A 14311-nucleotide genomic window follows, 5' to 3' on the forward strand; every position below is an offset into this window, starting at 1 on the left:
GTGATACAAGCACAGCTGATAATTGAGTTGTTGAGCTCAATTCCTCAATCCCCAAAGCATGTGGGTCTGTTGCGTTCAGTATTAAAATAAGCACATTTACCGGCCATTTATAATCTCTCCGAGTTGGATATTAATATTGTCCCAGGGGCTATCGTAGCAGTGATCTCAATGCTGAAGTGTGAAGCTAAGACAGATGTTATTGCAGCCAGTGGGCAGCTCCCACGGAGGAGGAGAGTCACAGAGGTTTACAGCATGGAAACTGGCCCTTCGGCCCAACTTGTCCATGCCACTTTTTTTTAAACCACTAAGCTGGTCCGAATTGCCTCTGTTTGGCCCATATCCCTCTATACCCATCTTACCCATGTAACTATACTGATGCTTTTCAAAATTGTACCTGCCTCTACTACTGCCTCTGGCAGCTTGTTCCAGATACTCACCACCTTCTGTGTGGAAAAAATTGCTCCTCTGGACCCTTTTGATTCTCTCCCCTCTCACCTTAAACCTATGCCCTCTAGTTTTAGACTCCCCTACCATTGGGAAAAGATACTGACTATCTAGCTGATCTATGCCCCTCATTATTTTATAGACCCCCTATACTAGTCCCCCTGCGTTAAATTGTCCATTCATGTCGGTGTCAGCGCACGTCAACGTGAATCACAACAGGTTCCCCCACGATGTGCACTTGACGAGCAGAACCTACTGGAGGCGCACAGGTGAGTACAGCCTCCAAGGGGAAAGAGTCATGCCTGAGAAGTATCCTGGCACCACCCCTTGGCATTGTGTGGGTACTGCCAGGAGGCAACTAGGCACCAGGAGGTGGGGGGGTTGTCACGTGTGGGGAGTTCTGTGGTTGTGGTGGCGGGGGGAGGTAGTTCCATTGTCGGAGGCTAGGGGAATGTTTGGGGGGTGGGGAGTTTCACTTTTTATTCATTTAATACCCTGGGTTGCTGGTGGGATGGCCTCAATTACAGTCCACTCTGAGGAACAGAGTCTGAATGGGGAAGGGTTCCCTGTGTCCTGTGGTTGCTGATGTAATGCTGATGTGTATTTACAGAAACTCCACAGAGTTTGAATACCTGGAAGAGTATCCCGTTGGAGCACTGCCACACCTTCAGGAAAACACGGGGAAAAATGTGACTGATGGGCTGTTTGTTATTGACCTGGAATATGGGAGCAACTTTTCCAGACCGGAATCTGATGTTTTCCATCCGAGCCGTTCGGTGGGAGAACCCAAACACGCGTGGCTCTCGAACTTCCTCCACCCCGTCATCTACTTCTACAAACACCTCCCAACAGGTCAGTGTCTTTGCTCCATCCTGCCCGTTGAAGTGGTGGAGGCTGCCTCGCTAAATATTTTTAAGAAGCGGGTTGATGGGTTCTTGATAAGAGAGGGGATTAAGGGTTATGGGGAGAGGGCGGGAAAGTGGAACTGAGCCACGACAGATCAGCCATGATCTTATTGAATGGCGGGGCAGGCTCAAAGGGCTAGATGGCCTACTCCTGCTCCTATTTCTTATGTTCTTATGTTCTTATGTCCTCTCGCTACCCTCAGCCAGGGGGATCTGTTTGCTGGAGCTCTTACTGATTGCTGATCCAATGAGCGGATCAGTTGTATACGTCACAAAATGGTTTTGGTGCAGAAGGAGGCCATTTGGCCCATCTGCCTCCAAATGAGCATTATGATTAATTGCGAGTCCCCTGCCTTTTCCCCGTATCCCTGCACATTGTTTCTAATTAAATAATCACCGTTTGCCCTCTGGAATGCCTCGATTGAACCTGCCTCCAGCACATTTCTGTGCACAAGTGCACCCAGGTCCCTCTGCTCCTGCATCCCCCAAAAAATTTTACCCACTTATTTTGTATCGCCTCTCTATGTTCTTCCTACCAAAATGCATCACCTTACATTTCTCCACATTGAACTTCCATCTGCCCCCTCCATCAACATGCCCATGCCACTGAATCTGCAGTGCAGAAGGAGGCCATTCGAACCATCGAGTCTGCACTGATCACAATCTCACCCAGGCCCTACCCCATAACCCCATGCATTTTACCCTGCTAGTCCCCCTGACACAAAGGGGCAATTTAGCACAGCCAGTCCATCTAACCTGCACATCTTTGGACTGTGGGAGGAAAGCGGAGCATCTGGAGGAAACTCGCACAAACACACGGAGAATGTGCAGACTCCACAGTGACAGTGACCCAAGCTGGGAATTGAACACAGGTCCCTGGCGCTGTGAGACAGCAGTGCTAACCCACTGTGCCACCTCAGATGCCCTTTTGAAATTCTACACTGCCCTTTCCATTGTTTACAGTACTTCCAAGTTTCAAATCATCTGCAAATTTTGAAATTGTCCACTGCACGCCCAGAAGCAGATCATTAATATATATCAAGGAAAGCAAGGATCTGAATATGGACCCCTGGGGACCTCCACAACAAACGTTTAAAGCCCTCAGAAAGCACCAAGCAAGTAACTCAGTCTGAGCTCTGTCAGGTGCAGCCCACCTGGCATGAATAGGTGCCCTTTACCCTAGAGCCAGTCCCAGTGTCCCAGGAATCTAAAGCTCTCCCTCCTGCACCATTTTTCCAGCAACGTGTTTATCTGCCTTATTCTCCTATTTCTGTACTCCCAGTGCCATTTGTGAGTAATCTGGAGATTACGACAATTGAGGTCCAGCTTGCTAACTTTCTGCCTAGCTCTCTAAGTTCTGATTGTAGGCCCACATTCCCCCTTCTTACCTAAGTCAATATGGACCATGAACTCTAGCTGCTCACCCTCACCCAGAAGATCTGCAGTCGCTCTGTGACATCTTTGACCCTGGAACCAGGGAGACAACACACCGTACTGGAATCGTGTTTACAGCTACAGAAATGTTCGTCTGTTCGCCTAACTAATGATTCCCTACTACTATTGCTTATCCTTTCTCCCTCCTCCTCCTGTCCAGTTGAGCTGCTCATGTTGCCTCCAACTTGGCACTGCCTGCATTCCTGTGAGGAAGCAGCGTCCTCCAGCTCCAAAACGGAAAATTGATCTCTTAAGTGGGACCCCAGGTGAAACGCCGTGCAGCCCCCACCACCACCCCCCACCCCCAGGGGGACACTCGCACTGGCCCCCCGGGACTCTTGTGCTGCCCCCCCCCCTCCCCGGGACCTCCGTGCTGCCCCCCTCCCTCCCCGGGGACTCCTGCACTGCCCCCCCTCCCTCCCAGGTACCCCCGTGCTGGTCCCCCGGGGGACCTCCGCCCTACCTGCCTAGTTCTTCAGGCTGCCTGATGGTCATTCATTCCCCCTCTGCCTCTAAGCTCTGAAGTTGTGGTGTGTCCACCTCTCTGAACATGCTAGCCATGTAACACTCAGCCTCCTGATATACCACAGTGACTCCAGCTGCCTTTCGAGCTCTGAAACCTGGAGCTTACATTTCTGCAGCTGGCAGCACTTCCTGCACATGTGGTCGCCGCGGATACTGGCAGCATCCGTGACTTCACACATATTACAGGACACGCAGTCCATTCAACTGAGCTGTCCTGCCTTGCCTTGACTTTACCTCCCTTATGTTACCATATTATATTGACCCTAGCTTGCTCCTGGCACTTCTGAGTTAAATCCAAGTTTATCTCTTTGTTTAGAATGATTATGATTTTCTAATTTACAGCAATTTGAAGACAGTCCCTAATGGCAGCTCCTTAACCAACCAGCCAACTTGTGGTGATTCTGTAATGTCACTGTTTAAAAGTCTTGCCCTTCTCTCACTGCTCTTTGTTGAAAGTTAGTCTCTCAGCACACATTACTGAAGCTCCCATCTCTCTGTGCTCTTTATTGAGGCTCTACGCCCTCTCATTGGGCACTTTATTAAGTCTCAGCTCATTACTCTTTACTGAAATCTCACACACTCTCTCTCTCCCTCCACATCAGTGTCGGGGGGGATGGAATCTGAGAGAAACCTCAGTGAGCTGTGAACAAAATAGTATTTCAAAGGTTGGAGCTGTTTCAGTTGTGTATTGAGTGTTCAGTATCTCACTGTGCTCACAGACCAGCCGGTTAGCTAGATCATGCCTCTGATTTCCCCACCCGTGGGTTCAGTAGCAGCTTCCTCCGGGTTGGCCGCAGTGTGTGGAGAGTAGCGTAGATTCACGCACAGCGAACCGCATGCAGGCGGTGCAGGGAAACAACGTAGGGAGCAGTGTGGAGCTCAGTTCACGGGGAGCAGGGCACATGGTTTATGGGGAAAAGCGCCAGGAACACAGCTCATTAGGGGTTAATTTTCTGCTTGTTTTCAGAGGCTGAGATGATGCACAGACCGAAGTTCTGGCCACTGCCCCGGCCACACAGCATCCACCACGTTGTGGAGGATCTCCTGACAGACTGGACAGCTGCCAAAGCTCACATCCTACCACTGCGTCGCTTCCTGGAGAACTGTCTGGGCACTGACCTCCGGGGCTTTTTTGCAGGTGTGACATCCTCTCGTAATAAATCCCGCTAATCCCACACTTCCTGCTTTCCAGGTGTCTCTAACTCGAGCTGTTTTCCCTCTGGGTTGGGAGACTGTTCCGTTCTCTGTGATTGTTTGCTCAGGCAGCCTCTGCAGCGGGCTAACAGTGTCACAGAGCCCCACGGGGATGAGATAAGGACGGCACGGTTGTCAGCACTGCTGCCTCACAACGCCAGGGACCCGGGTTCAAGTCCAGCTTGTGTTGCTGTCTGTGCAGCACCTGCACGTTCTCCCCGTGGATTTAATAGTTTACAGTTTATTTATTTATTAGTCACAAGTAAGGCTTATATTAACACTGAAGTTATATTAACAATGAAGTTACTGTGAACATCCCCTAGTCGCCACACTCCGGCACCTGTTCGGGTACGGTGAGAGAGAATTTAGTATGGTCAATGCACCTAAACAGCCCGTCTTTCAGACTGCGGGAGGAAACCGGAGCACCCAGAGAAAACCCACGCAGACACGGGTAGAGTGTACAGACTCCACACAGATAGTGGCCCAAGCTGGGAATTGAACCCGGGTCCCTGGCGTGTTGAAGCAGAAGTGCTATCCACTGTGCGACTGTGCTGCCAATCCAGGTGCTCTGGTTTCCTCCCACAGTCCAAAGATGTGTGGGTTCGGTGGATTGGCCATGCTTGCTTGCCCCGTAGTGTCAGGGGGACTAGTTAGGGTAAATGCATGGGGTTATGGGCACGGGGCCTGGGTGGGATTGTGGTTGGTGTGGACTCGATGGGCTGAATACGACTTCACATCTTCCCAGTCTCACTAATCCAGCAGTTTATTGTAGCCCTTCTTAGATAAGCTAACAGCACTGAACCTGAGCCCACGTGATGTGTCACATTGTGGAGCTTCGAGCTTTTATAATCAGAATCCTACAGTGCAGAAGGAAGCCATTCGGCCCATCGAGTCTGCACCGACCACAATCCCACCCAGGCCTTATCTCCATAACCTCATGCATTTACCCCAGCTGGTCCCCCTAATACCAAGGGGCAATTTAGCATGGCTAATCCACCTAACCCCTCATCTTAGGACTGTGGGGGGGAAACCAGTGTACCCGAAGGAAACCCACGCAGACACGAGGAGAACGTACAGACTCCACATAGTGATCCACAAGCCGGGAATCGAACCCAGGTCCCTGGCACTATGAGGCAGCAGTGCTAATCACTGTGCCACCATGCTGAGGTTACCTGTGCTCTGCTGTGCTGTGGAGGTTGAAACCTCTAACTCCTGGAACCTCTGAGGGTGGCGTGGTGGCACAGTGCTTAGTTCTGCTGCTCACTACGCCAAGGAGCCGGATTCAATTCTGGTCTTGGGTGACTGTCTGTGTGGAGTTTGCACATTCTCCCTGTGTCTGGGTTTCCTCCCACAGTCCAAAGATGTTTCAGGTTTGGGGGGTTTGGTAAGGTAAATGTATGGAGGATATGGGGATGGGGCAGAGGTAAGGGCCTAGGTAGGATGCTCTGTTAGAGAGTCGGTGCAGACCCATTGCAGATGTGATGGACCGAATAGCCTCCTCCTATAGTGCACCCGAGCCACACAGTTACGTACAATTTAGAGACACTTCTTTGTTTATTTTGCTAACTCCTGGTGGGGTACAGTTCCACCCTCCAGGGCCTCCTGACACTGCGTGTGCGTGTGTGTGGCTGTTTGACCATGGAGGGTATCGCTGTCTCATCCAGAGCAGAAGCGGAAACGCATGGAGTTTGTTCACCCTCCCCTCCCCACTATCGAGTGCTCAGCTCTTCCTTGGCTCCACACAGCTGCAATTCTTCCTATCTGTGTGGTCTGGTCACACCAGGTCACGCATTCACCCTGGGAGGCTGAGGCTGCCACATTTCAGACAATAACCTCAAAATACTGCATCAGTTGTGAAGCACATTTGGGCTTCTGAGGTTGTGAAAGGCGCTATATAAATGAAAGTCCATTCCTTAACGGACTGGGTATTTTGAGCAGTGTGTCGCTGTAGCAGTTGAATTTTATGGATGTATTTGATTTTCTAATGGGATTTCATTTCCCTGCAGAATCCTGCTTCAAGTTCACTTTAACCAACCAGCACGTGCCACCTTTCTGTCGCCACGGTTACTTAAAGATGCAAGGGTTGTTGGATGAGGTGACCCCATGGCTGGGCTCTTTGGACCATTCTCCCAGCGACACGGTCTCGATCGAGGTCCACTGACAGCAGCACCTGTCCATGACCAGGGCAGTTGGGCAGCAACCATCCTGAGGTGAAACTGTTTAGTGACTGAGTACAGAACGGCAGCTTGTGCACTTCGACCAAGTGAGGCCTGAGTGCGCACAATTTCACCATGCTGCAGGACTGAATCATGCAAGGACATGCACACGGGCACACTCGTGCACGTACACACTCACACACACTAGCGTGCACACTTGCACAGACACACTCTCACACACACACACACACACACACACACACACACAGACACACACATTCTCCTCCACACACACGCACCCCCCAACCATACAGACACATGCATGCGCGCGCACGCACACACAAACACACACACACACACACACATACTCCGACACCCCGGCAGGCACCTGCATGCACACCCCAACGTGTGCACACGTACATACACATGCATGTGTACATACATACATACACACACACATACACATGCACTCATAGAAACACACATATGGACATAAATACTCAGAAACGCGCGTGGGCGTACACACATACAGACACGCACACACATACACAGACCTGCAGAGATATGCATGCAGACACACGCAGCCACGCGTGCACATGCAGACAGGCAGATGCAGACGCATGCATACAGACGCATGTACGCAGAGACACGCGCACGCATACAGACACACTCATATATTTAAAAAAGGGTTGCAGGTTGCTTTAAGAGCTGATCACGTGACTTGATGGTGATGTCATTAGGGTGTGCGCTGTTTTGCTTTCAGTTTTGTTTCCTGCAGTGCAGAGAGAGCAGCTCTTCAATAAAACCTGTTATGTGTTAGTTTGAATCCATATATGCAAACCATGTTCTTTCTGTTAAAACCCACAATCCCCAACACAGTTAACAGCATAGCTAGAACATTGCAGAAAGAAAATTGGCAGCAATCTGAGATCTTGTTTCATCGAGAAAAGATCCTGAGTAGCAAGAAAAATAAATTGTGGGTCCACATTTCGAATATTAGAACACTGGGGAACAGCAACAACAAATCTAATGTCCCGGTGCCAGGAAGACTCCAGTAAGAAAAAGCTCTCTGCATGGTTCTAAAAGACGGAGGTATTTCTAATCAGAGAAGGGTGCGATTCCAGGCATTATCTGGCTAATTTGTAAAGAGTGGATGCTTTACTGTACAGCTGAGCCCGTCGAGGAAAAAAAAATATAGTTAGCGGTCTCTGGATTTAAAAAAAGTACTGGGAAGACAAGAGAAATGGCAGATCAGTGAGGATCCGTGGCTACTTTCAGTGAAGAAAATGAAGCCTGGAGCTACTTAAATAACAAAAGCAACAATGGAACATCTTCAAGCACAATGTCCAACTATCAAAGAAGAAAAGTGTGTTCTTCCAGCCTTTGGTTCAATATTTGTGTCACATTATTGATAGTAAAAACACACATAAAGCACCTAAAAAGGTAGAAAATATTTTAGAAGCACCACATCTGACTAACGTGACACAATTGAGATCCTTTCTGGGATTAGTAAATTTATTGTGGCAAAATTTGTCCCAAACTTTGTTGCATCATTGAAGCCATTGCTTAATTTACTGTGTGTGAAACAGTCACGGGACTGGACGACAGAATGTGACAAGGATGTCAAAGATGCTTTGCAGAAGTCTGAAGTATTGGTTCATTTTATTCCGAAGCTATCATTACTGCTTGCTTGCAGACATTTCATCTTATGAAGTAGGGGTAATCGCTTCACATGTTATGCGTTTGGGAGAATGCCCGATAGCTTCACATCCTCCAACTGGTGCTGAATCTAACTATACTCAGCTGGAAAAAGAAGCATTGAGTATAATATTTGGCATACTGAGGTTTCATCAGCATTGATGTGATCGTCTTTTCACATTATTGACAGATCATAGATCTACTATTTTTGGGCTGTATAGAGGTATATCTCCATTAGCTGCTAGCTGATTGCAATGATGGTTGCTGATCTAATTTGCATATTCTTTTGATATAACGCATCGTCAAACAGAGTGCCATGCAATACTAGTGCATTATCATGTTTACCTTTACCTATTGAGCAGATACCACCAACTAGTTTTGCTAATGTTCTTTACTTTTCACTGGTAGATCATTTGCATGTGACAGCTTTCTCAAGTTGAGAGACAAACCAGAAATGGTTTTGTGATGGGGATGTGGTGCTGAAAGGAATGATAGCTGGAATGCATAGTTTCAAATCAGGATGCAGACAATGTGTGAAAAGGAAGCTTGAGCTGACCATCCAAGGCAGATGCCAATTGTGGGAAATCCGAGTGATCATTCCTCTTAGTCTGGATGAGCATTGAACAGCTACGTGAAGGATACCCTGATATAATCCGGATAAAGGGATTGGCACGTAGTTATGTTTGGCTGGGTCTGGATGCTCAGATTGAAGAGAAAGTGGGTCAGTGCCAGTCCTGTGCACAAATAAGAAATACCCCACTCCTTTACATTCTTGGCATTGGCCTAAAATGCATTGGCAATGTTTATATCTAGATTTCGCTGCTCCATTACATGTTTGTAATCACAATTGATACACACTCAGAGTGGCCAGAAGTTATCATGAGATCTTCTACATCTGAGCAAACCATTGAAAAACTTGATGAAATGTTTGTAAGATTTGGCAAACCGGAACAGATTGTGAGCAATAATTATTCATAGTTTACTTCACAAGAATTTAAGAATTATCTCAAAGTAAATGGTATTCAACATATAAAATCTGAACCTTATCATAGAAACGTAGAAGGTAGGAGCAGGAGGAGGCCATTTGGACCATCGAGCCTGTTCTGCCATTCGTCACGATCCTGGTTGATCATCCGACTCAATAGCCTCATCCCGCTTTCTCCCCATAACCTTTGATCCCATTCGCCCCAAGTGCTATATCCAGCCACCTCTTGAATACATCCATCAACTAAAGGATTTGCTGAAGTATTTGTACAATCCTTGGAACGTTCTTTAAAAGCTCCAAAAGAGTAAGGTTTGTTATCACTTCGTGTGAATAGCTTTTTGGCATCTTATAGAAACACTACTCATATGATTACCCAAAGTTCACCTGCACTATTACTCTTAAAGAGAAAGTTGAGAACTACATTTGATTTATTACCTCCAGAAACTTCAGAGGTAGAGCGTCGACAACAATCTCAAGTTACTAGAGGAGAAGTGAGGGCAAAACAATTCAACCAGGAGATCGAGTGTACGTGTATAATTATGCTACGAGTGAGAAATGAGTACCAGCCAATTTCTTACATGGTTCAACTGAGGATGAGCTAGTTTGGCGATACCATGCTGACCCAATTGTTATCATCTCAGAACAACTTCTTCAGAATCATCCCCAGAACTATCAGCTCCTTTAGTCCCGAGTGTTCTGAAGATTATAACGGAAGACCTAGTCATATCTGCATTGCCTGATGATTGTATCTCTGCTACTATACCAAGTGAGAATGATACAGACTTAGTTCCAAGAGAAGAAGTATCTACTGAAGTTCCAAGTCATAATTCTAGGTTCAAGAACTGCCCAATTCCAGAATGTTGCACCCAAAGAGAAAATGCTGGAAGATCTCAGCAGGTCTGGCAGCATCTACAAGGAGAGAAAAGAGCTGACGTTTTGAGTCCAGATGAGCTTTTGTCAAAGCTGACAAAGCCCAGTTTTGACAAAGGGCCATGTGGACTCAACGTCAGCTCTTTTCTCTCCTTACAGACGCTGCCAGACCTGCTGAGATTTTCTAGCATTTTCTCTTTTGGTTTCAGATTTCAGCATCCGCGATAATTTGCTTTTATCCAGAATGTTGTAAATAACCAAAGGGGAGTTGACATCCTCCTGATCGATTTTCTCATTGACTGTATATAATGATTAATGGTGTCGTGTCTAGTGTATTATTGATCCTATGTATAACATTGTAGTCATTTGCTGTCATTACCACAGAGGTAAAGATGGAGGGATGTTATATATTTTAGAAAGGTTGCAGGTTGCTTTAAGAGCTGAACAAAATTGATGGTGATGTCATTAGGGTGTGTGCTTAGGCTGCTGTTTTACTTTTTGTATTCTGCAGTACAGAGAGAGCAGCTCTTCAATAAAACCTGTTGTGTTTGTTTGAATCCATGTGTGCAAACCATGTTATTTTCTTTCTACAACTCTAACATTCTTAGAACATTACACATGTGCAGACACGCATCGTAGACACGTGCGCAGATACACACAGACATTCATCATTGACACAGACACATAGCTGCAGAAACGCATGCGGACACGTGTATGCAGACACGCAGTATGGACATACAAAGACACGCAGATATATGCACATGCACGCACAAGGGGACACACATGGACAAACACAGGCACACACATGAACAGAGACCGACAAGCACACGCAGGTGCACACACAAGCCCACAAATATGTAGGCACAAACACATGCAGATACAGACACACACATAGACAGACATGGACACAGACCAACAGGTGTATGCACGCGCGCACACAAAGACATGCACAGATACAGACTGAAGTGTACACACAATCACATTGCACAGAATTTGGAAAAAAAAATTATATAATGTATATTCATATGAAGAAAAGCCTAAAATATGTAAGTAGCAGGTAGTTTATTTTTGCATTGTTCAGTTTGATACGTGGGGCAGTTGGGGACACGTTTTTAAATGTTTGCTATCTTATGTTTGAAAACTAAGTTTGATGTTTGGCGATGCCAGGTGATGCTCGGAGCTTCCCTGTCAGTTACTGACCTCGCTTCACAAAGCAGCTGATTAAATCTCTGAAAATCCAGTCACCCCTCACGCTTATATCAAAACCTAACCTGCTGAACACGGACAGCACGTTTTCTGCTATTCAGGGAAGACTAGTTGTAATATTTCAGGTTTAAATACAACATTGCCACAAACAGGTGCCTTTGTTATCACCGCTGATTGTGGGATCTTGCTGTGTTGTCATGACCACTGAGTTTCCTAAATTACAACAGTGTCTACACTGGCAAACTTGTAGAAGTGACATGCTGAACCTTAATTTATTCACCCTCAAGGTTTTATGTGCCAGTAATACGTTTTAATGTTGAAAAGGATTCTGTATTGTTAATTATTGTTGCATGTAAAGTAAATAAGGTTCTTAAAATGCTTAAGAAGCTTAATTTAAAATTACATGAAAACGCAGTTTAGAGTTATCCTTGCCATAATCTATTCCTTACCGTGAATGTCCTGAAAGGGGCAAAGGGAAATGTCTTCCCTCTTTATCCCCTCTCTTTTTAGTTTGTACTGGCCTTTGTTTCTCGAGAGCAGTTCTGCTAAGTGAACTCGAGCCCACTCGACCAATCAATAAGACCATAGCTGATCTGTGGCCTAATCCCATGTACCTGTCCTAGGCCTATATCCCTCGATATCCCTGCTCAATAGTTTATCTCAGACTTAAACCAAACGATGGAACCAGCGTCCATCTGAGGAAGAGTGTTGTTTAAAATGTTGGTTAGGCCACATTTGGAATACCATGTCCAATTCTGGTCACCACGCTACCAGGAGGATGTGGAGGCTTTGGAGAGGGTACAGAAAAGGCTCACCAGGATGTTGCCTGGTATGGAGGGCATTAGCTATGAGGAGAGGTTGGAGAAACTGGGATTGTTCTCCTTGGAAAGACAAAGGCTGAGGGGGGTGACCTGATAGAAGTTTATAAAATGATGAGGGGTATAGATAGGGTGAACAATTGGAAGCTTTTTCCCAGGGCAAAAATGACAATTACAAGGGGGGGCACAAGTTCAAGGTAAGGGGGGGAAAGGTTCAGTGGCGATGTACGGGGGAACCTTTCTACACAGAGGGTGGTGGTGGGGGCCTGGAATGCACTGCCAAGTGAGGTGGTTGAGGCAGTTGCGTTAGCCATATTTAAGACTTATCTTGATAGGCACATGAACCGATGGAGAATAGAGGGATATAAGCGGCTAGTTAGATAGGTAAACATGATCAGTACAGGCTTGGTGGGCCTGCTGCTGTGCTGTACTGTTCTTTGTTCAAACCTCTGCCACTCTGTGTGTGTGGAAGTATTTTCTAACATCTCTCCTGAATGGCTTGGCCCTAATTTTTAGCTTGTGGCCCCTGGTTCTAGACCCTTCATGATGTGGGTATGCTGGCGTTGGACTGGCGTAAACACAGTAAAAAGTCTGACAACACCAGGTTTTAGTCCAACCTATTTATTTGATAATATACTCACAAGCTTTCGGGGTTAGTCCCTTCGTCAGGTGAATGGAGAGTTCTGGCCTCAGACAGAGCATATAAAGCACAGACAGTTTAGAGATTACTGATTAGAATGTGAATCCTTACACCTAAGCTGCTGTTCAAGACCTGAAGTGGCTGATAATGTGAGTGGAAGGAGCACTGATCACAGTTTAAAGAGATGTGTATTGTCTCCAGACAGTACAGTAAGTGAGGTTTTGCAAACCCAGGCAAGTCACGGGGGTTACAGATAGTGCAACATGAACCCAAGATCCCTGTTGAGACCGTCCTCGTGTGCGGAACTTGGCTATCAGTCTCTGTTCAGCGACTCTGCGCTGTCGTGTGTCATGAAGGCCGCCTTGGAGAATGCTTACCCGAAGGTCAGAGGCTGAATGTCACGGGCATTCAGCCTCTGACCTTCGGGTAAGCATTCTCCAAGGCGGCCTTCACGACACACGACAGCGCAGAGTCGCTGAACAGAGACTGATAGCCAAGTTCTGCACACATGAGGACGGTCTCAACAGGGATCTTGGGTTCATGTCGCACTATCTGTAACCCCCGTGACTTGCCTGGGTTTGCAAAACCTCACTTACTGTACTGTCTGGAGACAATACACATCTCTTTAAACTGTGATCAGTGCTCCTTCCACTCACATTATCAGCCACTTCAGGTCTTGAACAGCAGCTTAGGTGTAAGGATTCGCATTCTAATCAGTAATCTCTAAACTGTCTGTGCTTTATATGCTCTGTCTGAGGCCAGAACTCTCCATTCACCTGACGAAGGGACTAACCCCGAAAGCTTGTGAGTATATTATCAAATAAATAGGTTGGACTAAAACCTGGTGTTGTCAGACTTTTTACTGTGTCTAGACCCTTCAACCAGCTGAAACATCACAGCCTGATCCACCCTGTCCTTCCCTATAAATATTTTATCTATCAGATCACTCCTCAACCGTATAACTGGCTGGAGCTGTGCCCATTGCTCCTTTCCACTGGCCCTCCAGGCGGGAAGGTGTCAGCAGATTGATGATGTTTTCCTGCCCATCACCCACCCCCCCTCGCCCCACCCTGGATCCCCCTCTCTGGCCAGCAGAGCCAGAGTCCAGATCGATGAATGAGAGGTCAGAGCTATGCAGGACCTATGCAGGCGGTTGTTAAAGCTGTTCCCCAGTTCAGGGCTACTCTGTAAACATTGAATGTTTTGAATGATGCAACTGGAGTACTGTGTGCACTTTTGGTTACCGCATTTGCGAAAGGATATATTGGCCTTGGAGGGAGTACAGAGAAGGTTCACTAGGCTGATACCGGAGATGAGGGGGTTGGCCTATGATGAGAGATTGAATAGACTGGGTCTGTACTTGTTGGAGTTTAGAAGGCTGAGGCATAGAGACGTATGAGATAATGAAGGGGCTAGATAGGGTAGAGATAGAGAGA

The 14311-nt window shown here is 46.9% G+C and overlaps 1 protein-coding gene across 1 annotated transcript in view; it reads left to right on the forward strand.

The window, feature by feature from the left end:
- The window catches only part of foxred2 (FAD-dependent oxidoreductase domain containing 2), a 31732-nt gene extending 21495 nt beyond the window's left edge, over window positions 1-10237 (forward strand). The window contains exons 7-9 of the mRNA XM_080217311.1: window positions 1055-1296; window positions 4276-4446; window positions 6509-10237. Of these exons, the coding sequence (XP_080073437.1) occupies window positions 1055-1296; window positions 4276-4446; window positions 6509-6663 (568 nt within the window). The 3' untranslated portion in view covers window positions 6664-10237. The remainder of the gene's footprint in view (window positions 1-1054; window positions 1297-4275; window positions 4447-6508) is intronic.
- The last annotated feature ends 4074 nt before the right edge of the window (window positions 10238-14311 follow it).

Source organism: Carcharhinus amblyrhynchos, chromosome 35, assembly GCF_965287045.1.
Source record: "Carcharhinus amblyrhynchos chromosome 35, sCarAmb.v2.hapA, whole genome shotgun sequence".
NCBI classification, from domain to species: Eukaryota; Metazoa; Chordata; class Chondrichthyes; order Carcharhiniformes; family Carcharhinidae; genus Carcharhinus; species Carcharhinus amblyrhynchos.